Genomic DNA, 26,716 nt, shown 5'->3' with positions numbered 1-26,716 from the left:
TATCCTGTCTTGTGCCAGTCGCTTGCTGGGATAAACCATTAATTTTTTTCCCCACATTGTAACAACTGCAAATCTGCTTTAATATAAAAAAAATACTTTACCTGCAAAAATCATTCTGATAGTTTTATTTAGACAAACATTTTAAAACAAATCACAGAAAAGGTCTATATGTCCAGGCACAAATGGAGAGCAAATGTTCAGAGGAGTCCTGGAGAACAAAATAAATTAAAGCTGTTATTTCAACATTTTCATGCCAAATATAACCAGAGAAACTTCATTTTGTAAAAACGGACTTTCATACTTTGCAGTTGGTAATATGATCAAACTGTTGCTTAATCAAGTTTTCAGGACATATTCATTTTATCACATCAGTTTTGGAATTAAGGTTATGTACTGTAGGTATTAGCTTTTTCTATTGCAACAGCTCAATGATGTTTCTACTGTACATTACATTTTTGCCAAAGTATTATCACGAAAATAAAATACGTCTTAAGGATTTTTTAAAACAACATGAAAATGTATTTGCATTTATAAATATTAAGAAAATAAGTTCTTTTTTAAATTTTACAACTAATTTGTTACTTTCACTATTTCGTCTTTCAACAAAAATACATCACTTTGAGAACTGAAATAAATATCATTGCATGAACTGTGAGTTTTAAAATCATATTTTGACACAATAAATTTATATTGTTTAGAATTTTTTTCATTACAAAAATAAAATCATATTTCAAATAAAAAAACAAAACAAAAGCTACAATACAGTATATACAGTTTGAAGTATTCCCCGGAATATATGTTTCCTCTTAAATACATCTATCATGTTCAAGGCTATGCAGCAAGATTTTCCCGATCTTTAAAACTGCATGTCCTGACAAGGAATGGGTCTGAATGACACTTCAGAGTTTTCCTCCAGAATAAGATCATATCTGCACAGGGGCATGCTGAAATGAAAAGAAAACACAATTAGATAGTAAATGTAGTCTATTTACACTGACTGTAATAAACCCATAGATACAAAACTTTAATATGTCCATATATAATTGATGTTCACTATAATAGTAGGGCGAGAAAAAAAATACCTTTTTGGAATGACAGATAACCAAAAACTCCAAATGACACAAAGGAAACACACATTAACAAAAGTAAGAAAAGAAATGTGATGCACACTAAAGTGAGAACAGGAAAGTAAGCACTCTATTTTCCTTCTCCAGGAGCACTGTGTATTGCCCTCCGTACTCACAAAAATCAGATTAGTTTTCCCAACAGAGTGCTCTGTTGTGGTCCCTTTAGTTTGTTTCACACACCTTTTGCTTTGACGTGAATCAAAGATTAACACCATGTCCAATGAACAGAATTGTCCAAGACAAGAAGATGGTGGCACAAGACAATGTTATTTTCAAGAACATGATGTAGTATAGTTTATTTTTAACTAATTTGTCCTTGCTCATGGAGACAACCTTGGTTAGATTTGCCTTTGTATGCAGAACAAAATCTACCTTTAATTTATTTTTCTTTTCTATCAGATATCATGACCTAACATATAGTGCAGAAATGGGAGCAACTGAATCTTAAACAATAGTTAACAAAAACCAGTAATGATTGGACTTCTGTTTGGAGAAATGTCCAAAATGATTATATGTTTCAATTTATTCTCATAATCGCTGAATGCGTGGAGTGGGAGATTTATATTTATATTTATACTGAAAGACACAAATAAGTGTCTGTCACAGTTTTATTGTAAATTCCAGCAACATAACAGGGTTACTAACAACATGTTAGCATTTACTCCATCTATCCCATTTGATTTCTAGTAGCTGATTAATTTGAGGATCTCATTCAAACATTTGTTGCCAGATCAATTTTAACAATATATTGTAGCTCGGTAGCTTGTTTCATAAAACTAACACTTTGAGCTTTCTCTTTTAAAGCTTGTGCCCTTTGATTTGTGTTTCAGTGTTAATTTTGAAGATAGCTGGGTTGCTTTATCAGTACCAGAATCAGATTCAAAACAGAGAGACATTACAAAGCAGTGTGATACACCACATACCATTCTACTGTAATAAGACTGACCTGTAATGAATAATAAATATAATAGTTTTGCTTTAAAGCTTGTGGCAGGAATAAAGACTTCAGTTTCATTTTAGGTGTAATTGTGGTCATTCAAATGTAGAGTCTAAAATACAATTCTCTATATTTTTAGGGAAGTGAAAATATCAGACTTTAGGGCTGAACGTCTTGTTTCCTGAGATGTTAAGTAATGCGGGGGCTTGCAAGGAATGTCTTTTTTAGAGAACATACTGCCATTTAATTATCTGTTATCGCCTATGTTTGTGAAAACAGTTTGAAGTTGTAGCTGTTTCTGCTTTTCTGGATTGGCATCTATGACCACAGAATTTTGAAAAGAAAGAAAAGAAACTTGTTCTAATAAGACAGAGTTCTGCCAAAGTTCTTTCCAGGCAGGTACTGTATACAGTACTGTATATGCATTTCTACAAACAAAAATGATACAAGTAATGGCTAATAAATTATTTAAAGATTGATAAAATAAATATGCTCTACTCTAAAGCTGTACAAAATTAAATATACTAGGAAAACTCCTCTGCTAGTGTATAAGGGGACATATACTGTAGAACCAATCAGAGAAATATTAGGAGCTGAAGAGCCACTAAAAAAGTTCTGTTTTATGGCAACAGTCATGAGTGTGGTGGTTAAACAGGCAGCTGATTCTAACCAGTGACTCAATTCAGAAGTCCATTTTGCCATCCCATTATAAGAATGTGTATCATTATGAGCATGACAATATTATCAATTAAATAATTAATTACCGGTTACTCTTTTCCAAACGTCTGAGTTTGAACCTGATGACTCTTAGCTTGTATCTTGGTCCAATCATGTTTCCAGTGGAGAACTTCAAAGAGATCTTTTGAATATTCTCGTAGTCTTCATCAAACTGTGCTAGCAGGCGTGTCTCTGTGTACTGCTCAAACTTTGCTGCTTTACTGAAAGACAAATTAAAATATTTCCACATGATCAAAACAAACTGCCCCCCACTGTTTTCATTAGAAAGTGTAATAAAAATTATTTCTTGAAATAAAATTATAAGTTTATTAAACATTAAGATGTACTGTAAAGATTGCTTAAAATCACCTGGTTAGTTCTTAGTTCCTCTCTACAGTATATATTAAAATATACAGAATTTAAATAAATGTGTATTAATCTTAAATGTTTGATTTATTATTAAGATAAGTGAAAACTACAAGAAATTGTGTTAAAACTGTGAAAAGGGGACACTTTTTTTAAACAAAAGAGTTTTAGAGTCTGGATAAATCAATCGTTTTGTATATGCTGACACCCAGGCTTCATTCAAGGAATAGTCATCTGAGATCCTCAGTTCAACATGGACGGATGAAACTTGACTGGTATAGTGATAATAGGGCCACCAAAAATGGCTTCACACGTTAACCTGATACTCAACTGCAGTACTGGAACTTACTGGTCTATTTTGGCCTCTGTGACATTTCTGCCGCTGAATAATTTTATTGTGACGAATCCCCACCGTGTGTTTTGGTTCCATGTAACAATATCCACAAGGTAATTATGCTCTTGAAATAGAAAACATAATTTTCAGTCAATTGTAAGATATAGAGTATGATGCAACATGAACACCTAGAGAGACAATACAAGGGAATTTCCCTCAGAGTAGATTTTTTTTTTAATTTGCTGAAAGATTTTGTAAAAGTACAAATCTGCTGGAGAATACTGTAAATGAGTGTTAAAAACAAATGCAAATCTAACATATTTTCACATCAAACAAAGTATATATTTATAATACAAGACATAAGGGATATTAGGTAACATCAATTTAGTAAAGGGAACTGATTACAAATTTCGCACTGGAGCAAAATGCCTTGAAAGTTCTGCCATTTATTAGCAGTATTAGCAGTTTAGTCAGAAATTAGGCTGTAAACTTGTATTAAAAAACTTTAGAAGAGACAGCTTATGATATATAATATATCATATAATATATAAAGCTTCATATGTGGAATTGTTGGAAAATGTCCACATGAAGTAGAAACTTTTTTAGACATAAAGTCTAAACAAGTGAGCAGATCAATTAAAAGCATCAATCAACACTGGTGATTAAGAGATCATCTGGAATGTAAACCAGCAAAGATAGCAATCCTACAGGAGCTGGGGTGGGAACATACTACAGGGAAGGGAAGTTGAAAAAATCAATGTAAAAATAGTCAAAATGATTTCACTTACTACAAAATGGATCTTTTGCCGTTGTAGAAAAATATGTTTTTGTTTGGCCAAGTTTTAAAAGAACATCTTTCCACTTATTTACATAATAGCCTGAAAAAGGAACAAACCACAAGTATATGAATATGTTTACACACCTACCTTCAGCATTCTAGAACTGATGTATACTACTAGCCTATCATTTAATGCAGAAATATAAAACAAAACAAAGTAGCAATGTAGTATTATAAAAATGCTCTATTATAATTGGTGTAGTTGTCTTCATTACCAGGTTTAAAATAACTACAGACATTTATTCTCTTAGTATCCTGATCCATCAATTTTTAGTAAGAGCTTCATCATTGGTGGGTCCAAGTGAACCAGAGTCCTAGCCAGAGGGTAAAAGGTGGGACTATAGCCGGGTGGGACATGCAGACTCCACACAGAAGGTGCCCTAGCCTACAATTGAACCCAGGGATAGGCAGAGCTAACCACCATGTCCATCTATCTCTTTTTAGTATCTATATTGTTCTTAAAAATAGAAGACACAGTTAAACAATTTAATTATATGTGTTTTTAACACTGAAAATAAAAGATTTGGAATAAACATTATAGAGTGAAAAATTGCTAGACATTTTAGGAATAATCATTATTCTAATATTAACCTGCTTATAACTTGCTTATAACTTGTATCCTTTGCAGTTTCCAATTCAAGGAATGATTTGAGAGATAATTTGATCATTAATTACCCAAATATCACTGTTAAATTACAGTTTAAAATACAAATACTTATACAGAATCACCAGGTTTTCTGAGGAACAGGAGCATATTCAACCAGTTTGTTTTGTTCCCTACACATTAACTGGAGCTTTGTGATCCTAGATGGTAGAAAACAACCTACAGGTATATGACAAGAGAGCAGAACCTTCATGGTGTCTTTTGAAACAATTAGACTGAATGTTACTGAATGGGATGGTAAAGTAGCATCCCACGGAACTCCATACAGTAGCCGCGAAGGGAGAAGCAGAGTCTGAGACAGGACTAAGTAAAATAGGAAACCCTGGGCAAGTAAGTTTCCCTCAAGATCCTGAAACATGTATGGACCTGTACGATGTCACCAAGAGTGCAAGCATTTCTTAGTAACTAAGGTTGGCAGTTAAAGGGATGGGATTTCGTCATCATGAAGAAATGAATCCAATTTGTGAAAGCTTATTGATTCCTGGGTGGGACTGTCAAGAAAACCAATGTTTTTCCTCCAAATCTCCAGAAGTATTTGCAAAGATTGGCCTTATTTGAAGGGAATTGCTTTGCTCTTAGCAACACTTTAATTAAGGAGTAACTTTAGTTAAGTTACTTTAACTAAAGAGCAAGGCATGTTTGCACTGAGGTATAAGCAGCAGCACATGGTGTGTATCTAATGTGAATCTAGTTATTTTAGCAGTAGTGCACACAGGTACTTACTGTGGAAACAGAAGAATAATTGTAAGTATGTTTGTGGTGTCTATATATTGTACCTCTACCACTACTGTATACAATACTGTGAAAAATCTGAAAAAAATGTGTTTATTAGGAGGTATTCAGTTACAGAATACATCTTACCAAAGAGTGGACAGGGTGCAGGATGAAAATCCTTACAATCCAAACATTTTCCGTCAAGAAAATCCGAATATGATGAACAGGGGTAAGCAGTTATATCACATGTCTTATTTAGTGAGCTCATAAATAGGAAGACTGATCTCTGATGGTCACACACAAAGTATTTTTTACCTGAAACAAAAAAAATATCAAAAGTAGAACATTTGAATATAATTTTTATTAAATATTCCCTCCCTGTGGGTGAACAACCCAATGATACATTAGGAACTAACGTGTTGTCGCTTGACTGGCAATAATGAACTGACAAAAAGGTAGTAGGATTGCTTACAGTTTGTGTGTGGGTTCTGAAGTGCCTTATAAGTAGAAGAAGAAAAAAAGATTTACAGAGCTGCTAAGGAAATTAATTAAATTTAAGAGAAAAACAAAATTGCAAACTTCGTTGTTCTAAATAACCTGGCTTGTCAACTATATTCTAGCTCAAATATTTTGCAGTGCTCTGCTGACACAGTTTGCTGAATTCCACCTGATTCCATAGGCATGTATTTCCTGAGGATCACATACAATGAGTCATACAATGCAAGCATGCTTCTGTCAAAACAAAGTAAGACGCATGACAGGTCACTTGATATTGAGGAATATTATCACAGAGCTTCTAACATTTTGGAGTCACTTTAAACATTATCTTTAAATGGTTATATCAGAGCAGCCTTTAGTTTTCTCGAATGTATGATCTTAATATAATTGATAGATGATTTTTTTTGCTTTTTCAAAGGATCAATTTTGTTTAAATAGACTCATTTTTAAATGGATAAATTATCGCCAATTCAGACGGGATTCTTTTATTCTGTTGGGAATTTTGCAAGGTCTTATGAATGTGAAATTGTTCCTTTACAAGCTGTAACAGGAAAGGCCACAAGTTCAGAATCCTCAAATCACACACTTGTCTTTACGGGAATAAAGTACAATAACCAGTTCTCCAGAAAAAAAGCTCACCAGAAAAAATAGTTTTGGGGCAGCCAGGCTGGTCTGCTCCTCCGTTGGCATAGAAGTCGATATGACCCAAAGGAAGTCTGAATCCTAGAGCTGAAGGTTAGAAACAAAATTGTGTTAAGATTCCCTGGAAAAGCAAAAGGTAAACAAAAACATAATGGAAAGAGTAATAGATTGGATGTGTCTTGCTTGAAAATAGACTGTAGATAGTATATGATTTGATATTGATATTGTATTCAGCACATGTACAGTAGTTCTTTTGGTTGATGGTAGCTAATTAGTGCAGCAGTTTCATAAAAGAAGTCAAGGTATTGGCCTCCACATTTGTTCCATATTTCCACAACACTGCTGTTTTTTTTTTATTTGGCACTTCAGTGTACAGTACCTTCAGCTTTTGTGTTACACTGCTGATTCAGAAAATGTCCTCTGGGTTGATGAGCGCACAGAGGATAACACTATTAATGTATGCCTACCTCCTTTCATCTCCTTTGTATCTCCATTGTATAATTTTATTTACTTTTTTTCTACTGTATTTATATGTCTTTTGTTTTTATTTTATGTATAAATAGGGTGGCGCGATGGTGCAGTGGTTGGCATATCTCACAGCTCTCGGGCTAAGGTTTCAATTCCAGATCTTGGTAATGTCTGTGTGGAGTTTGTACTGTAAGTTCATGTTTGAGTGGGTTTCCTCCGGATGCTCCATTTTCCTCCCACAATCCGAAAACATACTGGTAGGTTAATTGTCTAATTAGGAGTACATATGTGCGTGTCTGTGTTTGTGCCTGTGTGTCTGCTTTGTATGTCTGTTTGTGCCTTCCAGGGTATATCCTGCTTTGCACTCCATGCTTGCCAGGATAGACAATGGCTTCCCTGTGACCCTCAATTGGAACAAGTAGTTAGAAAATGAAAGAATGGATTATGTACAAATATGTTGTTGAAGGTGAAACCCCACCGTTCTCACTTTTGTAGCCTTGTTTTAACTCTGTGTTTATGATAATACAGTAGGTCATAATACGTTGGTCATGATATCAAGTGAATCTAAGGCAGGCATGAGTTTACTTGGAAAGGATGTTTTTCAAGAGAGAATCTTAAAATTTGTTGCAGTGATGCAAAGAGAAAAGTACAGTGAAGTTTGTTTTTCAAATCATTGTGGCTTCCTCCCACAGACACTATAAAACAGGGTTAGCTCATGTCCTGCATGACTTAGTGCAAATGGGGAAAGAATGACTATATAAAAATATAATAAAAATATATTTTATTTCTCTTAGCAACTATTTTGTGCTTGCATTTACACTGTTCAATACATTGTTTTAATAAATCCAGCCTGTTTTTACAGCAAAGGTGAATGATTATAGAGTGGTTGACCAAAATTATTAAAAAGCAAGGAAGAACTCAAAATACAACAAAATACACCATAGCTGCTAGCAATCTATCCCTAAAAGAGATCAAGAGATCAAGATCCAAACAAGATTAGAGTTGTTTAATCACATATGGGCATTTTAATCGATAAGGAAAAGGTTCATAGCAATGTAATTAGTAAGTCAAAGATAAAATAAAAAGAGAGTAATGTAAAATGAGATCTGTCATGGTAAAGTTACAATGGTGAAGGTGCCTATTCTATCACTGCAGATGGATGTTCGCAAATATGAGCAGCTGCTGGATGTGTGGTGCACAGCTACAGAAATGTGTAGTAACACAGTGCTCACACAACCCAGCATTACAGTGTTTTCAGACCAGCCTAAGGTTGTATTAACACAGTGCTTATACAACCTAGTGTTACATTCTTTTTAAAGAAACAGCAGGATGTATTAATATGTCCCTAATACAACTATTATTACACCCTATCTTGTATAACCAGATCCATACCATCCATGTCGGTGTGTAAGACATCAACAAACTCTGCGTCACTGCTGTCCAGTCTCTCCTCTGGGGGCTTCCCAGTGAATAATGGGCCGGCAGGGTCAAGCCCTGAGGAAGGACAAAAAGGAACATTATAAAGGAATGGCATTTACAGCATGAAGGATGATAATGTAACAAATAGAGGTTATGAAAGTAGTGAATATAAAAAAATGACCAAGGGGGTTAATAAATAAAATAATCATAATCATTGTAAATAATATGCCAAAAATAACCCATTAGTATAATTAGAGGCACCTGAGTTCTTGTTCTCTGGGTCTCACCTGCACAGCTTTGGTGAAAAAATAAGAAGTCAGGCAAACTAGGCTAAACAAATGTTTATTAACAATTTGTAGTGCACACAACAATGACAACACACAACATAAACACGCAACATACAAGTTACACTATATACAAATAAGACATTCCAGCAGCCTACATCCCACAAAAAACCAGACTGCTTCTGGATATTCAAATCCTAAAAAACACCTACACAGGCCAACAACTTGAATAAATAAGCCTTCTAAACTACAGTAAACAGTATCCGACCTACAATTAAATCTCTCTCTAGATAAATCTGAATGCTACAAAGTGAATGAGAAACATATCTCCCTATTCTAAAAATGCATCGGCAACCAGGAGAGGCCATTTTTCAAATAATTGAATGGGTCTTTATGGATGATCTGGATGTGGCATGCACTTTCTTCTCTCTCCTTGTGTCTTTCTGTCTCTTCCTGTGACCTTCATCTATCTGCTCCTTCTTTCCCCATGTCCCACCTCTGTGTTCTTCTCTCTCTCTCTATCTGCTTGTTTTGTCCTCTCTCCTTCTACTGTTGATGACTCTTAATCATTTACCCATGACTTTGGTCAAGATAAAACAGACATTTCCTTTGAATGTGTCTCATACGCAGGACAACTAAATTAACACTTTAATTCCTTTCTTGCTTCTTGGCAGCTTCCAAGAACTTCAGATGTTGACCCTAGACAGGTGTTAACCAGTTTTATCTAGATTCATAAGATTCCTCAACAACCACTTCCAAATACTGTACATACTGTAGAGTACACTATTGATCAAAAATGTGAACTGGTTAAAAATCATTTTAAATTACCATACCATCAGAATTTATTTGCTCTTTCTTGCCACTGAGGTAAAATTATTTCATTGTGAAATAATGAAAGTAATACAATGGAATTCAAATATCATTTCATTAATTGAACAGTTTTAGTTTTCATTTAATTTTGTCAGTAAATGTGCTATAGTGTTAACAACAAAGAAGGAAATGGTGAAGAGGGTGAGAAGCTTTTTAGGCAGCTGAACAAGTTACATGTTTACCTCCTCACTGACACTACATTGAGAGATGAGACTGTTTTCGTTAGTACCAGTTGCACTGTGATGTGTGAAAATATTAATTTAATACAAAGACATTTTGCAGCAAGCATCAATCTTTCATGCTTAGGAAATGTGTTTTCACTTGCCTGCACCACTACTTATTCCCTTGCTAAGAGCTCTTTCAGGAGTTCTCTCTTGTTCAGTAGGTTTTGGAAAAGGAAATGAAGCTATCCACCCCTTGTGAATCTTACCAGTGATTCTTCCAATTTTTCCATTCAACATGCTCCCCACAAATCCAGACAGATGAGCTCCCAGACTGACTCCAATCATGTGAATGGAGCTCAGCGATGCTCCATTCTCCTAAATCAACAGGACAATAGACACACAAGGGAAAGGCTGTGTCAATCATTGTCAATTCAGTCTTTGACCACAAAGATGCATGGTTCTGCTGGAAAAGGGACAGTTCTCAGAGAGCCTTTAATGTTCTACATTTTGCACTTATGCAGCACACTGGGTGAGAAACATACCAGTTTCCAAGAATTTGAAATAAATGAGTAACTTGTGTCAAATATGTACAGTAACTTTACCATCCTTGCATCCATAATTAGTGTTAGTAGCTGGAAACTAAATTGTAAAAGTTACTTAAAGTAAGTTCTTATGTAATTAGGTCTAATCTACACTAGCCATAGTTTTGACATGTTTTTTTCCACACATCTGATGTGCCCATTGTAGTCTATGCTGCAATATACACTGGCAGCATGCACAGTGCATCTCAGCACATAAGCCCCTGAATCTTGATCTGTATGCTTCAAATCTATTTTCATGCTTTTATGCTTGTAAAGAGGAGCATAAAAAGGCATAAATCAGATGCAGTGTAAAGATCTTCATCATATCAACTCAATTGGAAGTGCTAATGCCTCACTAACATCATCACCCCACACTGTAGGCAAATACTGTACATACAGTATTAGGCAGCTTGCAGGAGTGCTGCCCATCCCAATTGCCCAATTTCCATAGAGCTGTCATTTGCAAGCCTGTGGCTGAAACGAATGACCAGCTCATGAGGTCATGCACCAAGTTAACAATGAGGTATCAAACCACATCTGGGATCTTGTTTTTTTTCCAGTGAAAAGTTATTGTAAAACTTATTGTTGAGGACAAAGAGCTCTACACCCCCACCAGTCCTTCATACAGTGACAACAGAAAACAGCGATATGGAATACATTGCTGATGCACAGGCTGAGTACTGTGTCCAAATACGATTCCGTTAATAGAACTGTATCATCAGTTGTATAGAAATTGCATAAATGTTGTCAAAAATGTGGTTTTGTCAATATCCGTGCTATCATGTTGACAAGAAAGAAAAGAAGAAGTACTAAGGGAGCTTGTGTTACTCTGCATGACAGGCTTAGGAGCAGGCAACACTTCAGACACAGAACTAGTGTAGATCAGCAGCTGCAAGCAGAATGGACACAATGGAAACCAAGTCATGTTCTTTAGAGAAGAATATACCATTAACAGCTTGGGTGATACAGTATGTGCATCATTTGTTTTCTCTTGCATATAGTACTCCTAAATCCTTAATACAGTATATACTGTAGAACTTGTGAAAAAGGTCATATGAAACAGATATTGTATAATCAGTATAAAAAATGTGGATATAATACAGAGAAGTATCACTGGGAGTGTAGAGTATAATCTGACATGTAAGTCTTCCTCAGTGATTCATTACTCTTCATGCCCTTGTCATACATCACAAATCAGTGAATCTTCCTATACTTTTAATGTCCAATTTTTTAGAAACTGGAATATGGCTGGGCTGAGAATGTTAAGATTCAGAAGTGTCATTGATAAACATACATTTATCCATCCATCCATTTTCTAACCGCTTCTTCCAATTCAGGGACGCAGGGGAGCCAGAGCTCAACCCGGCAAGCAACAGGTGCTAGATAGGGTAGACCCTGGACAGGATGCCAGTCTGTCGCAGGTCAGACAGACACAAACAGACACTCACCAGTATGTTTTGGACTATGGGAGGAAACCAGAGAATCTGGAGGAAACCCATGTGAACATTGGAAGAACATACAAACTCTATGCAGATAGCACCCCAGGTCCAAAATCGATCCCAGGATCCCAGCACTGCAAAGCAGTAATGCTAACCACTGCACCACAGTGCTGCCCTTATATACTGTAGTTATATTAAATATAATTATTCTTCATGTTCTGTATTTAATTGAATGCAGATTACACTTTACGAAACCATAGAGGTTAATATGGCACAATTGCATCATGTTTTGTTAATATTAAGAATTATTCAATGAAAGTTTTAATCATTGAGAATGACTTGATACTTAATTTAAAAGCCACAGTTATCTTTGAGATTGACAATACATCCACATGGCCTGATTCCAAACAACTTCAGAAATCAGTGACAAGAGGAATACAGGTTGTAGTCCAATAATGGTACTGTATGTAATAAGACAAGAATTAAATTTCACACTTTTAGAAGCAGATACAAAATAGAAGCATAGATTTGCCCTTACCTTCATCAGCCTAACAAATTCTGTCAGATTCTCTGCAGCTTTCTTTGTGTTGGTCACAGCTGTAAAGTAGTTGAGATTTGCAGCCCCTCTATTCCAGTCCACTACAATCACGTTCATGTTATCTGAGTTCAGTAGCAATTCGATTGTTTTATTTACCCAGACTGGAGGGGCACCAGTGGGCCTGTATCCATGGATCACAAAAGTGGTATTTCTTGACAAATCAAAGGATTTAGAGTGGGAAATGTTTGTATGACTAAGTTCCTCTCCACAAAGCTGTGTTTCTTTGGTGTACAGCAAGAGTCTCACGTGCAGTTTGGTCCCTATAAAAGAGTCGTGGAAATCCAAGTCTGTGATGGTGTCACACTGCATGTCCTTGTCTACAAATGGAAAAAATACAATGGCAATATTAATCAATGAACGGTAATCATTGTTATTTTATCATTACAGTATGTACTTCATCATATCAATCAATAACAAAAGAGTACACTATGAGGCTACTGTATATACTGTACACTAGGGTGAGCACATATCCTTTGAAGTAGTGCAGTCCTCATTCTTTTAAAAAGAAATTCACAGACACAACCCTTCAAAGTCAACAAAAACATTGCATGTCATTTAGAACTATGAATGGCATTTCTAGGTGTAAAACAAACTATTAACACAACTCTAATTTCATTTACCCTGTAATACAATGGTGTAAATTAATATTAAGCAAGTTTTTTTTTAAATTTATATAACCATTGAGTGGACTGTATTGTTGAAATACTGTCCACTTATATTTTATCTGGTTTTCTTTTTTTCCTAAATGCAACATGGTGCAGGAAGAGATTATCTAGTTTCACATTTATGAAAACAGTTTCTCACCCATGTGTCATGTGTTACATTCACAGAGCTGACAGTTTAGGTTCCAGTTTTAGGTTTTGGGTAAAGGAAATGTTTTTTTTCACACCTCATTCTGGTGAAGTCTCAAAACATCAAAACACCTTGGCTAGATATATTTATGAGTAGATTAACAGAAACCCTTCATTATGAATGAGCAGTAAACTTGCTTAGCATTTATTTATGTTTTCCACGATTGTACCATATTTTTCTCTGCATTTAACTTACTTTTTCCATTTTCTTATTTTACAAAATAATTTTAATGATTCACTGTGATTTCATACACTTTATGTACTCTTACATTGGCATACACCAGTAAATGTATGTAAAAATATGTAAAGTGACATAATTTGTAAAGTAAAACATCTCCTATCTGTCATGGTGAGTCCCTGGTTTAAAATTTTCATCTCAAAGAACTGGATATTTTAGAGGAATCATCATGCAGGTTCAGTATGTATAACCCTAGATGATAACCACTACTCATGAAAGATGCTGACATATCTTAAACACACATTCTTTAAAATAAATTTGCTGTGCTGAAGGTATGTGCAGGATGCTTTAGGTCATTTGTGTTAAAAACACCCTACTTCAAGGGTTCTGTTTCCAACACACAGCCTCTCCTCAACTTCCTTGCCCTTATTTCTGACTTAATCAATTGATGATGAACAGACACAACTGGGAATGGGAATGACACAGTATGAGTGAGTGTGTCCTTCCTCCAATTGATTACATTTCAGTCAAGACACCTGAATGAGGACAGTTCTGAAGTCTCATAAATTGGTACAGTGCTTTTACCCATTACACATTTCCTTTTACCTCTTATGAGTTGAAAACAAATTTACAAATATACAACAAATAGAAAACTGAAGTCAATTAGCCTGTGTTTAAGAATCAACTTGAGCAAAATCCAGAAGACACAGTACATCCCCAGGACTGAGTTTGGGAAGCACTGTTTCAGGTGTTCCACTGCAAAGTACAGTACATACCTATTCACAAGGATCCACAGTGGAATCAGAGGTTCATCCTTAAGGGGCTTATTGTTCTGCAGCTCATGTCATTGCATAATAGGTCTTAGCAGTAGGCTTAGTTGTTTGCTTAAGGCTAATAGCAGGTAATTGTAGTGATAATCTTGCTGCTGGCTAGTATCAAATACCCTTCACACAAGAATACCAATGATGTAATACAAATGAGTGCCATTGGAATATAAACCCAAAACATTCTGAACTCCAAACAGTTAAGGTTTTCTTTAATACTCATAATCTGCGTGAAACGTTTTTAGACGTTGATGATTTATGATACAGTATGTGCATATTGTGCAAATTGTGTAAATGCAACAAATACATCAAGGATGTAACAAAATTATCAAGCAATTTTAGAATATAAAGATGTTAATGTTCTAAAAACCAGCCATCAAATCCCATGAAACTCCAGTCTTGATGGGGTGTAGGTACTCTGTGAGTGTTAGGATTATAGTCCCATGTGAAATAAATATTTTAATTTAATATAATCTATTAATCTACGTAGGTCTTGATAAACACAAACATTGATAATAATGAATGTCCTGACAGCCGTAGTGTTAGTAAGCAAACACTAATTTGTCTCATTAGAATCAATTATACATCCACCCATGTTCTAACTTCTTTATCAATAGGGGGTACATGGGAGCCATATCCTATCCTGGCAAGCAACAGATGCAAGAAATAATACACCCTGGCCTGTCCATCACAGAGCAGACATAGGCACAACGCTACCAGTATGTCTTTGGACTATGAGCAGATAGTACCCAAGATCCAGAATTGGCCCAGGGCTCCAACACTGTGAGACAGCAATGCTAACCACTGTACCACTATGCCACCAATAAAGTTGTGTGATGGAAAGTGAATCCAGAGAATAGCTTTGTGTAATTAAGACATGGTAAATTACATCTGTGTTTTAATTTGGATGTTTTTGTTCCTGGGATATTTTTATATCTGATATTATTTATTTTTGTTTACATTGTGAATGAACAAACAACAACAAAATATACAGTACAAAACAAAATACAGAAGGAAATATGCTGTTACTTTTTCTACCCTCATATAAACCGTGGCTTGAATAAAAAAAGAACATTTTCTTCCAGATACAACTTCAGCATTTCAACTCTGAAACAATTAATTAATTATATAACAAAGTTATGAACTTTAAAAAGTACATTCTAGATTTGTAGAAAATAGGATCCGTAGTTTAGAATGATTACATAGATAGAAAAGAATGACTACTGATAAATAGAATGATTTTGGTTTTGCCTATAACATACATTTGTAACATTCATATATTTTTCCCTAACCAAGGATTTACTTATTGGACCACAATAACATGGATTTATTAGAGATGGATAATGCAGAAGTAGAAGTCCTTCAATTTTAATTTTATATTTTTTTAGAAAGCACATTTCTGTTGGAATATCATTTTCATAAAATATTTATAAAAAAACAATATAAATATATATGATATATATATATATGATATGATATATGAAGACAAGTTAATAGTGAAACTAAATGTCCATATCCCTTTTCTTTGTTTTTCTTAACTTATATTTAGAAGCTGTAAGGTTATTATGCTTTCCAATGCGCATTGCTCCTTATAGTCTCTATTCTTGGAATTCCCCTTGTTCCTTTTAAACAGATTCCAGACACAATAATCCGTGATTTGCATCCTAGTTCCTGTGTCAACATCTAACATTTGTTCCCTTCCTCGATACACTTACTAGTGCAGTGGAAGGAATGCTGTGTGCACAATTTAGAGCACATATTTTTTTCTTTGATATCAAACCTTCAAGGCTGTTCTGTTAAGATCAGCTTGTTGATGTTATGAGAAAAGGATGACATTTAAACAAAACAGTCATGAGCTCTAAAGGTATTTTGTGTGCCTTAATTGGTCCACACATTCAAAATTGGATCATGCTTCTAAATTAAGAAGTTGTGTTGATCCACACTGCATATAGCAGTTCTCTCAATGATGTGAAATTTGATGTGATTAAATTGTGTTATACTTCAGGATTGCATTAAATTAACTCTTTTCTAAACCAACTCAAGACTAATTTTTTTAGTTTTGTCTCAGCCTGGTCTAGGTTGTTACACATTCTGGATGTTTCACTGTTATTATCCTTTTTCATTCACTCATACATTCTTAACCTCTGATCCCTTTATATAAGAAAGAGGCTACTACATGGAAAACCACTGAAAGTTTGCAGTGAAAATTGGATTTAACATTTTAGCTTCTGTATTATGTTTTCTTCAAAAATCAGTAGCAGCCATAACACATGGGAAAAAAGATCAAACATATTTTTATAGAACTAGAAAATATACAGAACAACAAAAACAATTCGAATACCTACTGTATCTATTCTCTTCTAAATTACTTTTTTTGTTGTTTTTTACTTGTGTTGCTCTTTTTGTAGAACTTCGAAAATATCCAAATTCGACACACTTTGTTAAACACAAAACTCAAACATAAAATAAGTTACAAAATAAATGAGATTTACCTTCACAGAAGACAAAAGTGCCGCAGAACACCAATATCCACCACTGGAACATCTTGCCTTGTGGTGGAAACCTAAACAAACAGAGAGGCTTTCAGCACTAAAGCACAGCCTGCAAGCACGCAGTGACCCAGTGAACACTCATCAATGTGTAGTTAAGTGCCAAGCAGAACCTGAGGTCTCAGAAAGCTGTTCAGGACAAGCTGCTTCTGAGGATGAGGGTAAAAGGATTATTGCAAGTTAATTCGAGTTGAAAGTATCTCCAGAATGTGATTCCTCCAGCTTGAAAAAATGGAACAATAAACACAGACCTACAGTATGTGAATGCTTTACATTTATGATAATGTGTAAGAAGTTGTACTTTGCTTTTGGTAATGTATTAAAGCTATTATAAGGATCCAGTGGTAGGGCTAGTCTGGAGTTCTGGGTGTTATTTTTACTTTGACACTTTAATGAAGTTGTACAGAACAAGCATTAGGGTGTAACCTGATTGGCCTTACACAGCAGTATCGACCACTTTTATGTGTGAGCAGCCAATACATTCAAAGCTTTTGAATTTGAAATAATAATACATAATTTAAATCACAACATGACTGTTGTATAATTTCCAGACTGTGCTTGAAATCTCCTGAACCTACAAAAAGCCCAGGAAAATACAAATAAAGAAACAATACCTATAGCAATATTTTTTTTTCTCCACTATATATTTTCAGAATTATCCATCAGCAAAGTGTCCCAGCAAAGCATTGTCCATATTACAAAAATAATGATTATTTACTATTAGCCAAAGTTTAGAGTGTGTCACCATCTGCATACTTTGTTTAATGTATCTTTATTATACAAATGTGTCAAATCTTTGTATTATTTTTATAAATGTTTAAATTGTCTGGAACTCTTCTAATCAAAATAGCATCTCAAAAACCTAATGCCTGAGGGAAGAATGCAGTATTACTGTATGTAGTCAGACTTTGGCTGATTGCTGTAAAATAATTACTCAAAAAACTTGTTTTGCAGCATTATTATTTTCTGGTTTTAAATTATTTTTATATATTATTTTGAATGTTCTACTCTGTTTGGTGGCCTAAATGTCTGCTGCATGGCATATTTCACTGAATAATTTCAAACTCAGATTTTGCGGTTTTGGATCTTGGTTATTTTTCAAGGAGTGTCCCAAAAGTCAGTCTTCCTTCCCACATCAATGCCATGTAAAAGAGTTTAAAATATCCATTACAATTCAGCGAGTTTGGCATACGTTCTGCTAATGCAGGGGCCGGGAACCTCATAAAATATAGGTCTTCTGCTTCAACTGAACTATTAATAGCACTTGGGAATTGTCTGTGGCTTTCTAAAATATATGTCATTTCAGTGAATTGCATATTATTTTCACAGGATAATTCTAAACAGAAAAATAAGAAAAACGCCAAGATAGATGCTGCTTCTATTCATGAAAGCAGTAAGATTCTGACAGAAATTAAACAAAAAAATCAATACAGTATATGAATACACGAATACTGTACATGCATCATTGTGTTAACAGGATTCTTGCACCATTTAAAGTTTTATCTCAGTAAAGTAATGCACAACCAAGTAATGTGAGATGTATTGACAGGACCTTTTACATATTGAATTTCATGAACTTGTGAGCTCTGCACACAAGGAAAAAGGGCAATAATACAGTATTTTGTAACATTGTGTGTTTGAAGTTGTGGGAGCTGCAGTAGGATATGTAGTGTTTGGTCTAAAACAAAGCACACAGTTGTTCAGGAAGTAAGGAAAACGCAAGGAAAAAGTAAGTACCTGTGTCAAACAGAACATAATCCATCCATCCATTTTGTTAGTGCTATATCGATTAAAGGGGAACTGCAACACTATTTTTATATTTTGGGGTTAGACAGAATGTGCATTGATGAGTGCATTTCACAATGAAAGTAACATGTAAAACCTCAAATTTACTTCACAAAAAAAGACTAAATTTCCAGGTATTACATAGTAAACAAGCAAGGTTGTGAATACATCTTTTTAAATATAATAATAAAAATTCCTTACACTTACACTTTTCTGGTCTATCTACTCAAAGCACTTTACAGGTAATGGGGACTCCCCTCCACCACCAGTGTGCAGCATCCACCTTGATGATGCAACGGCTGCCAATATGAGCACACCGCACATCAGCTATCACTGGAGAAGAGAACAGAGTGATGAGGCCAATTCATAGATGGGGATAATTAGGAGGCCATGATTGGTAAGGGCCAATGGGAAATTTGGCCAGGACTCCAGGGTTACACTCCTACTCTTTTCGAGAAATGCTCTGTGATTTTTAATAACCACAGAGAGTCAGGACCTCAGTTTTACGTTTCATCCAAAGGAGGGCGCCTTTTTACAGTATAGTGTCCCTGTCACTATACTGAGGCATTAGGACCACACACTGACTGCTAGGTGAGCGCCCCCTGCTGGCCCCACTAACACCTCTTCCAGCAACAACCTTAGTTTTTCCCAGGAGGTCTCCCATCCAGATACTGACAAGGCTCACACCTACTTAGTTTCAGTGGGTTGCCAGTTGTGAGATGTACTGTAGGGTGATATGGCTACTGGCCAAATATTGCTATTGACACAAGACGGTTTTGCTGAAAATACTATTTACTTGTTTCTCACTCTGCATGATCTGAGAAATTGGAACAGCAGTTCTCCTTTACAGATATGAGGAAAGATACACCATGACAGGATTACAGTCCTTTGCAGGGTACATGCTGACACAAACGTGCATACACTCACACCAGGACCAATTCCTGGCTGTGGAGCCTTCTACCATTCAGATCCATGGTGCTGGGAACAGGATGTGGAGGCTTGGAGTGTTGCTGCACTTTTAGCACAGATTTGTTTTTATTTTAGGGGTTCTATTGAACTTAGAGAGGGGAACTCGTGGTGACCTTTTTTTTAAGGTGGTATTTTAAAAACACATATGTGCTCGGCACATTGGTTCAATGGTTAACATTGCTAACTAGAAATGCTATGGCCCTGGGTTCAGTTCTGCACCTGTGATGCTATCTGTGTGGAGTTTGTTTGCAGTGTCTCCACATATTCACGTGAGTTCCCTCCAGAGGTTCCAGCTTCCTCCCACAGTCTAAAAAAATATGGTAGGTTAATTGCCTTCTGGGAAAACTGGCCCTGGTGTGAATGTGTGCATGTTTGTGTCTATGTCTATGTCCAGCTATGGGCTGGCATCCCATCCAGGGTGTACCCAGCCTTGCTCTGGTTGGGTAAACTACAGTATGTTGTCATTGGCAGCAACCATATCATCCTGCAACTCACAACTGACAACCCACTGAAGTTAAGCAGGTGTGACCCTGGATGGGAAACCTGGGAAAAATGTAGGTTGACGCTGGAAGAGATATTAAAGGGGCCAGTACGGAGTGCTCACCCCTCTGTGTGGGTCCTAATGCCCCAGTATAGTGACAGGGAAACTATACTGTAAAAAGGTGCCGTCCTTCGGATGAGACGTAAAACTGAAGTCCTGACTCTCTGTGGTCAATAAAAATTCCACAGTGTTTCTCGAATAGAGTAGGAGTGTTACCCCAGCATCCTGGCCAAATTTGCCACTGGTTTTTACCAATCATAGCCTCCTAATAATCCCCATCTATGAACTGACTTCATCACTCTGTTCTCCCCTCCACTGGTAGCTGATGTGTGGTGAGCTTTCTGGCGCACTATAGCTGCCATCGCATCATTTAGGTGGATGCTGCACAGGAGGGGAGTCTCCATTACCTGTAAAGCATTTTGAGTGGAGTGTCCAGATAAGCACTATAAGTGTAAAGAATTATTATTAGTAGCAGAGCACCTAACCCTCCAGATAGGATGCCAGTCCATCACAGGGATTACTGCCAGTAATTTACACAGTACACCTAAATTAATTTATAATTGAGCAAACCATCTGGAGGGACTTGAACCCAAAACCCACTTATTCAGAATCTAGAGATTAGACCACTGTGCTACACCACCACCACTATAAATGCAAGGGTTTATTTATGATTACTATTAAAACGTAAAGTGTTCTGTTTTTAGAAAATCTAAGATTGGTTCACAAAATACAAGGCTTTCCATATGAAGTCTCACATTAAGAGCCGCTGCTGTCAAAAGTAGTTTTTTGAAGTGGTGGGTGGTTTTCTGCATGACTTACTAATGTGAGAGCATCTGTTACAAATCATCATGAATGCCATTAAAGTAGTGAGGCGTAAATAACATTACACAGAAAAAGATTGTATTTAGAGGAAAAATAACAATTTTTTAATTTTTTAAAATTACAGTTTAAATTTTTCTTTATAATGTTACAATTATGTTTTTGGGGGTGGTAAATAGAGTATGGGAAAGAAAATAATCAAAATTAATTATTAAAAATCCCAAATGCCAAAGATATATCTGAGCAGTAGGTATAATTTGAGGCATCCAAGTTTCTTATTCGCTGACACATCTCTGGCAAAAGAGTGATAAATCAGAGGCACATTACGACAAACAACTATTTATTAACAAATGACACAAAACTAAACAACACACAATGTAACACAGATAAAACATAAAAACTATTACACTATTTACAAAACAAAGTGTCTCATAGACCTACTGTATACAGGTACCTTTCCATAAATCCCAGAATTCTAGCCCTGTAACCTCAAATATCCGGTTCCCTAAATGAAAAAAAACAGAATATAATCTAGCGCTAAATTTCACTTTCTATAAACTGGATGTCCAAAAGTGAATGGAAATCTCTCTTCCTCTTCTAAAATTGTTAGCTAGGAGATAATCTTTTTAGCATTTCACAATAAATGAAATCTGATTTTCCAAAAATAAAGGACAGCAAGCTCTCTATAACAAGATTCAAATTACTTAATCAAAATCACAATTTTGCTGCTTTCCAAGACTCCAAAACAGAATAAAGTACCCTCATCTGGTACACTTCTCCTCTCTTCTATTCCTTCCCTGTCTCTCTCTCCTATCTCTTTATGATTAACCAGAATAATTCCCCAGAAGACCCCCTTTGATCATCTGTGTTTACTGTAAGCCTAGCTGCAACAGAGTAAAGTTCAGTAAAAAGCTCAACTCTACAGCTTGAACAATAACATTTAACACATTTTAGGTGTCACATAATTGATCATTTAAAGCTTAGTTTAAAATCTTATAGACTGGTTGTCTAAAATGAGACCCCCATTGTACAAAACACTTGTTGTATTGGATATGTATTTCTCTTTCCTTAACAATTCAATTGGTTTCATTGTTAAATTGTCACACTTCACTTGAATTATCTTTGATTCGTACCTGTTTATAAAAGGTCCCTGTATTAAGGAAGCCTGTGTTTTTATACTGAGCACTAAGGCAGAAGACTAATTTTTTCATTTGATAGTGTACTGTATTAGGAATGTATTCACTTTGGTATGCCTGGAATAATAAAGGTACTACTGTATATGGGCAACAATATATAATGCTATATATATAAATAATATGCTATATTTCAAGCATACACTTCTGTGAAATAAATCATGAGACATATTTTTTCTACTTCCTCATCTGCTATCTGATTAAAAGAAAAGTTGTTCCTACTTTAGAATTAATAAAGTACTAAAATAGTTTTATTGATCTATCTCTGATTTTTTTAATATAACTGTGGTAACAGGGTTGTTTTGTGTAGGGAACTTCCCTTACACCTGTCTGTGGTATCTAGATTTATTGGTTGATAAAAGTTATTACAGACATCGAACGTGAAAAGTGGGTAACGTACACATTTGCAGATCTGAGCTGAGCAAAGACAGCTGCTCTGTTACAATAAACCGTGTTCTTCTTGTTTCATGATCAAGACATCTACCAAGTAACAGAAGATAAAGTAAGCACCATATTCTGCAAAGAATCAAGACAAAAAAATGGCTGTATTGTACTTCAAATATAACAGAACTTCACTATTACAGTAGAAAAGATAAAAAAACAAAAGAAAGGTAGTGACACTCGGAAATGTGTCAGATTTTAAGACTCTTATACAGTATTTGTGTAATGGAAAAGCATGGACAGTGCAAGCTTGCATCTGACATTACAAAACAAATTACAATTAATCTTAATAACAGCACTTTCTCAGGGAAAACAAAAAAAGAGCAGATGAGTGTGTTTGTTTGATCATAGCAAAGTAAGACTTTATGTTTGAAGTCTGAAACGAAAGCAAACTAGTTTGTCACAGGTAACACTAAACACATTTATCTTAGTGAGACAACTTTCTCTGAATATAGGTTTCAATAATGTTAATATACCTACTATTGTGAAGTGGAGTTACAATAGACAATGTAAACATAAAGTAAACCATAAATTGAAGGAGGGTATACTGTTACTGTTGCTTTATTACAAAGGAATGAAGTCAAATGCACAATATATCGTAACCTAAAGCCTTTACTGGAATCTGAGGACATTTTTCTGTAGTGTTTATTTGTTTTTTTTCTGTAGATTTTATTTTATTTTTTTTGTTTTGTTGTCAGAAGAAGAGCAGGAAAAGATAATGCATTACCTCTCAAAATAGCACAGTGGGAAAAATACAGCCAATACAAATACATTTTGGTAATACTGCATTCCCTATCTTCAGAATCAACACCTTCATGTATGCAGAATTCAAAGTGGATATTTACATTTTTTTTAATTTAGATTTCTTTGCCTGCCACCCAGAATTTCACAACTTGTCAGCATTCTCACATACTTCTCAGTTTAACAATCAGTTGCTGAAAGAATTTGCCTGAGGTCAGTTGTGCATGGGAGTATCTTGGTATCCAGGTGATATACAACATAATAAGTAGTCAGACTAGATTTTCAATACAATGTATGAAGTCATGTAAGTCCTTAAAATGCAGACCTGAACTAACAATACAAACCTGTTTAAGGCTGGCTGGTGTACAGTATATGAAGTCACATGATAATGTCTCTGAATCCAGCAGTTCTTTTCAAAGATTCTTTTCAAAGACAACAACACTTTTGTTGCCTTTTTTCTTATTTTTCACAGCTGTGGATTCATATTTCTCTCTAGACACTACCAAAATTATTAGCACTACAGGCAAAATAAAAACAGCTGTTTATAACTCTATTAATAACTCATTAATGTAATGGAATACCCTGCGGGTGCATTCTTAACAGCTGCTTCCATCTGTAAAGGGAAACTTAGGTTTGCACAGGAATGCTTTCATTTCAGAGCACAGCTTCTAGTGGAGTAAGAGAATAGAAGAGTGCAAAGTCTTCTCTGCACTTTCATCCCTGCAGTGATTTCCAGTGCTACTGCTTTTGAGCTACTTAACTACACTTAACTGTCCATACTGACAGGAACTAGCCACAACAGGACACAGATTGTCTTTATATTGTACTATGCAACTACATGTACACACTTGTTTCACAGAATGTGGCCTCAGGTACAATCCCTCACTAGCACAAGGATAAAAATGGATTTATATGTTGGAATTATAAACTCCTGGATTGTAAAAAAAAACTTTGGCTCACCATTGGCTTATGAAAATTTAAATTTATTTGAAAATTAAATTTAATAATAATAACTACCAGCCTGTCAGAACTTGAGCTAGCTGAAACAAAAGAGAAAAGTGACAAACTGGGTTAGTTGAATAGTTTGAGACATGATCACTCTCAGATGTGTGTCCCTGACACTGGTGTCCCTAATCTCCTTACCACAGTCTACTGAAATATCACAATAGAGTATTTCCCCTTACCAGCTGCCATATCACCCTGCAGCTCTCAACTGGCTACCTACTGAAGCTAAGCAGGGTGGAACCTGGTCAGCACCTGGATGTAGAGACCTCCTTGGAAGCTATGGTTGCAGCCAGAAGTGGTGTTAGGGGGACTAGCAGGGGGTGCCCACCCTTCAGTCTCTGTGGGTCCTAATGTCCTGGTATAGTGGCAGGGATGCTATACTGTAGTGGGTGCTGACTTTCAGATGAGATGTTAAACTGAGGTCCTGACTCTAAGTGGCCATTAAAGATCCCCAGGCATTTCTTGAGACAAGTAGGGTGTTATCCTGGTGTTCAGGCCAAATTTTATTTTACTGTGGCCTCCAAATTGTCCCCATGTATGATTGGCTTGCACTTGGCCTGCGGTAGACTTGCACCCTGTCCAGGATGTACCCTGCCTTGCGCTCGTTGCTTGCCGGGTAGGCTCCGGCTTCCCGCGACACCATATGGTACATTATAAAGCAGTTTGGCAAATGACATGACAGTATTTCTCCTCCAACAGCTACAGTGACTTGCTATACCTTCAAGTACTATAAATGCACTGCAGTGCAGGATTATTTACATGACTTTTAATGCAGGCTCATACTGCTAATTATGCGGTCAACTGCAATTTTAAAAACAAAAAAACAGTAAAAAAAATAATACCTACAGTACACCAGAAGTCAATGATCACTACATTTTAATGTAGTTCAGTAAGTGTATCTTGTCTCCTTAGCATACTTCACATGGCAGGTCTGATCGGCTTTGTGAAAATACACTTCATCTAGATACATATTTTCAACAGACATGCTACTTTGTGTTTAGCAGCTAGAGCAACACAGAGGAACTGATGGAATTAAAATGGGACAGTGGCCTCTTTAAATTATCTAACAAACGTTTCTTTAAATGCCCCAAACCACAGATGAATGATTAACTAAACAATTCTAATGAAGTAATATTAGTTTATTAAGCAATTCTGAAATTCTGGGCAAAGCAGTAGGTTTACAGTAGCTGGCCTTGCCTTGGTTACAAACATAACTTAAATATAACTATAATACTAGAATTTAAACTACTACTACTGGTAAGTATTGTGTTCTGGTATAACATGAGGCCAAATGATAAATAACCTTAAAGCCTTGATAAAGTAAGCTCAAATTTGCTTAAGGTAACACAAAAATCACATTTTGTATTCTGCAGTTTCTATACAGTTTGGCATCATTAGCAACTGAATGACAGAAACTATTTACACATGATTGTAGTGCATTGACAGATTGAACAAAGAAACATCTCACTATGTCTGACAGTTATTAATTCTGTCATACTGTACATCCCCCATCATGAATCCATAATTCTACCAGGACCAAAATGTATTATATTAAATTTATTTAAAGTATTTTAATATATGCTATAAAGTATATTAGCAGCTTTATTAAAACATTTTTGTAATCATTAACACATTTTCATAAAGCACTGAAAAAAAATCATTTGGTCATGATTAAAAATTCATAACTGGTCATTACAGCTACTGCCTTTCGTTGTTAGTGTTGTGCAGATCTTCTTGTGTATGCTATTTATTTGAGTAAGCATGGATTAAAAAGGAAGAAGCAAAAAAACAGCAAAGTTCTTTTTCTCTTGCATCATTGAAGTGAAGTTTTGTGTTTCACACAGCACAGAATTAAGCAAGCCTTACCTGTCAACATAGAACACCCAGGAAACTCCAGCCAGGAAAGTGTTCCCCAAAACATGTGTTCCAGGCAAACAACTAAACTGTACAAAGGTACTGTGAAGTAACTCTCACGATTCCAGTGCTTTCAGAGGACTTTTCTTGTCTTTGCGAGGAGCATGTTAAGATCCCACTGATTCTCAGTTTGAAAATAAGGAAGTGGGTGAAACTGAAACTACTGACTCCTCCCCTGTGCATACCTACACACACAAACACCCCTGCGTCCTCCCCAGCACCAACACTGAGGCAGAATGAGCTGAA

At 35.7% G+C, this 26,716-nt stretch overlaps 1 protein-coding gene across 2 annotated transcripts; it reads right to left on the bottom strand.

The window, feature by feature from the left end:
* Positions 1–113: 113 nt before the first annotated feature.
* Positions 114–26,705, bottom strand: lipib (lipase, member Ib). Of its 2 annotated transcripts, XM_088921089.1 has the most exons (11): positions 26,423–26,705; positions 17,006–17,076; positions 12,601–12,977; positions 10,309–10,417; positions 8,698–8,799; positions 6,835–6,924; positions 5,845–6,012; positions 4,270–4,359; positions 3,497–3,605; positions 2,829–3,002; positions 114–944 (listed from the first exon to the last, which is right to left on the bottom strand). In XM_088921089.1, the coding sequence occupies exons 2-11, from the start codon at positions 17,055–17,057 to the stop codon at positions 857–859; spliced, it is 1,359 nt and encodes a 452-aa protein (XP_088777215.1). In that variant the 5' UTR covers positions 17,058–17,076; positions 26,423–26,705; the 3' UTR covers positions 114–856. The 2 variants fall into 2 exon arrangements, with proteins under 2 accessions (XP_088777215.1, XP_088777216.1); XM_088921090.1 differs by lacking the exon at positions 4,270–4,359 and having other exon boundaries at positions 26,423–26,494.
* Positions 26,706–26,716: the final 11 nt, after the last annotated feature.

This window comes from Atractosteus spatula, chromosome 7, assembly GCF_055471065.1.
Source record: "Atractosteus spatula isolate fAtrSpa1 chromosome 7, fAtrSpa1.hap1, whole genome shotgun sequence".
Lineage (NCBI taxonomy): Eukaryota > Metazoa > Chordata > Actinopteri > Semionotiformes > Lepisosteidae > Atractosteus > Atractosteus spatula.
The sequence above is the reverse complement of the archived record's forward strand: the minus strand, read 5'-3'. Positions and strand labels throughout refer to the sequence as shown.

Excerpts from the sequence above, each read along its gene's own strand:
- lipib (XM_088921089.1), bottom strand. The coding sequence starts at position 17,057 with ATGTTCCAGTGGTGGATATTGGTGTTCTGCGGCACTTTTGTCTTCTGT. Across the intron at positions 8,800-10,308 it reads AAAAATTGGAAGAATCACTG|GGCTTGACCCTGCCGGCCCA; the intron begins GTAAGATTCACA and ends GTCCTTCCTCAG. Across the intron at positions 945-2,828 it reads CGTTTGGAAAAGAGTAACCG|CATGCCCCTGTGCAGATATG; the intron begins GTAATTAATTAT and ends TTTTCATTTCAG.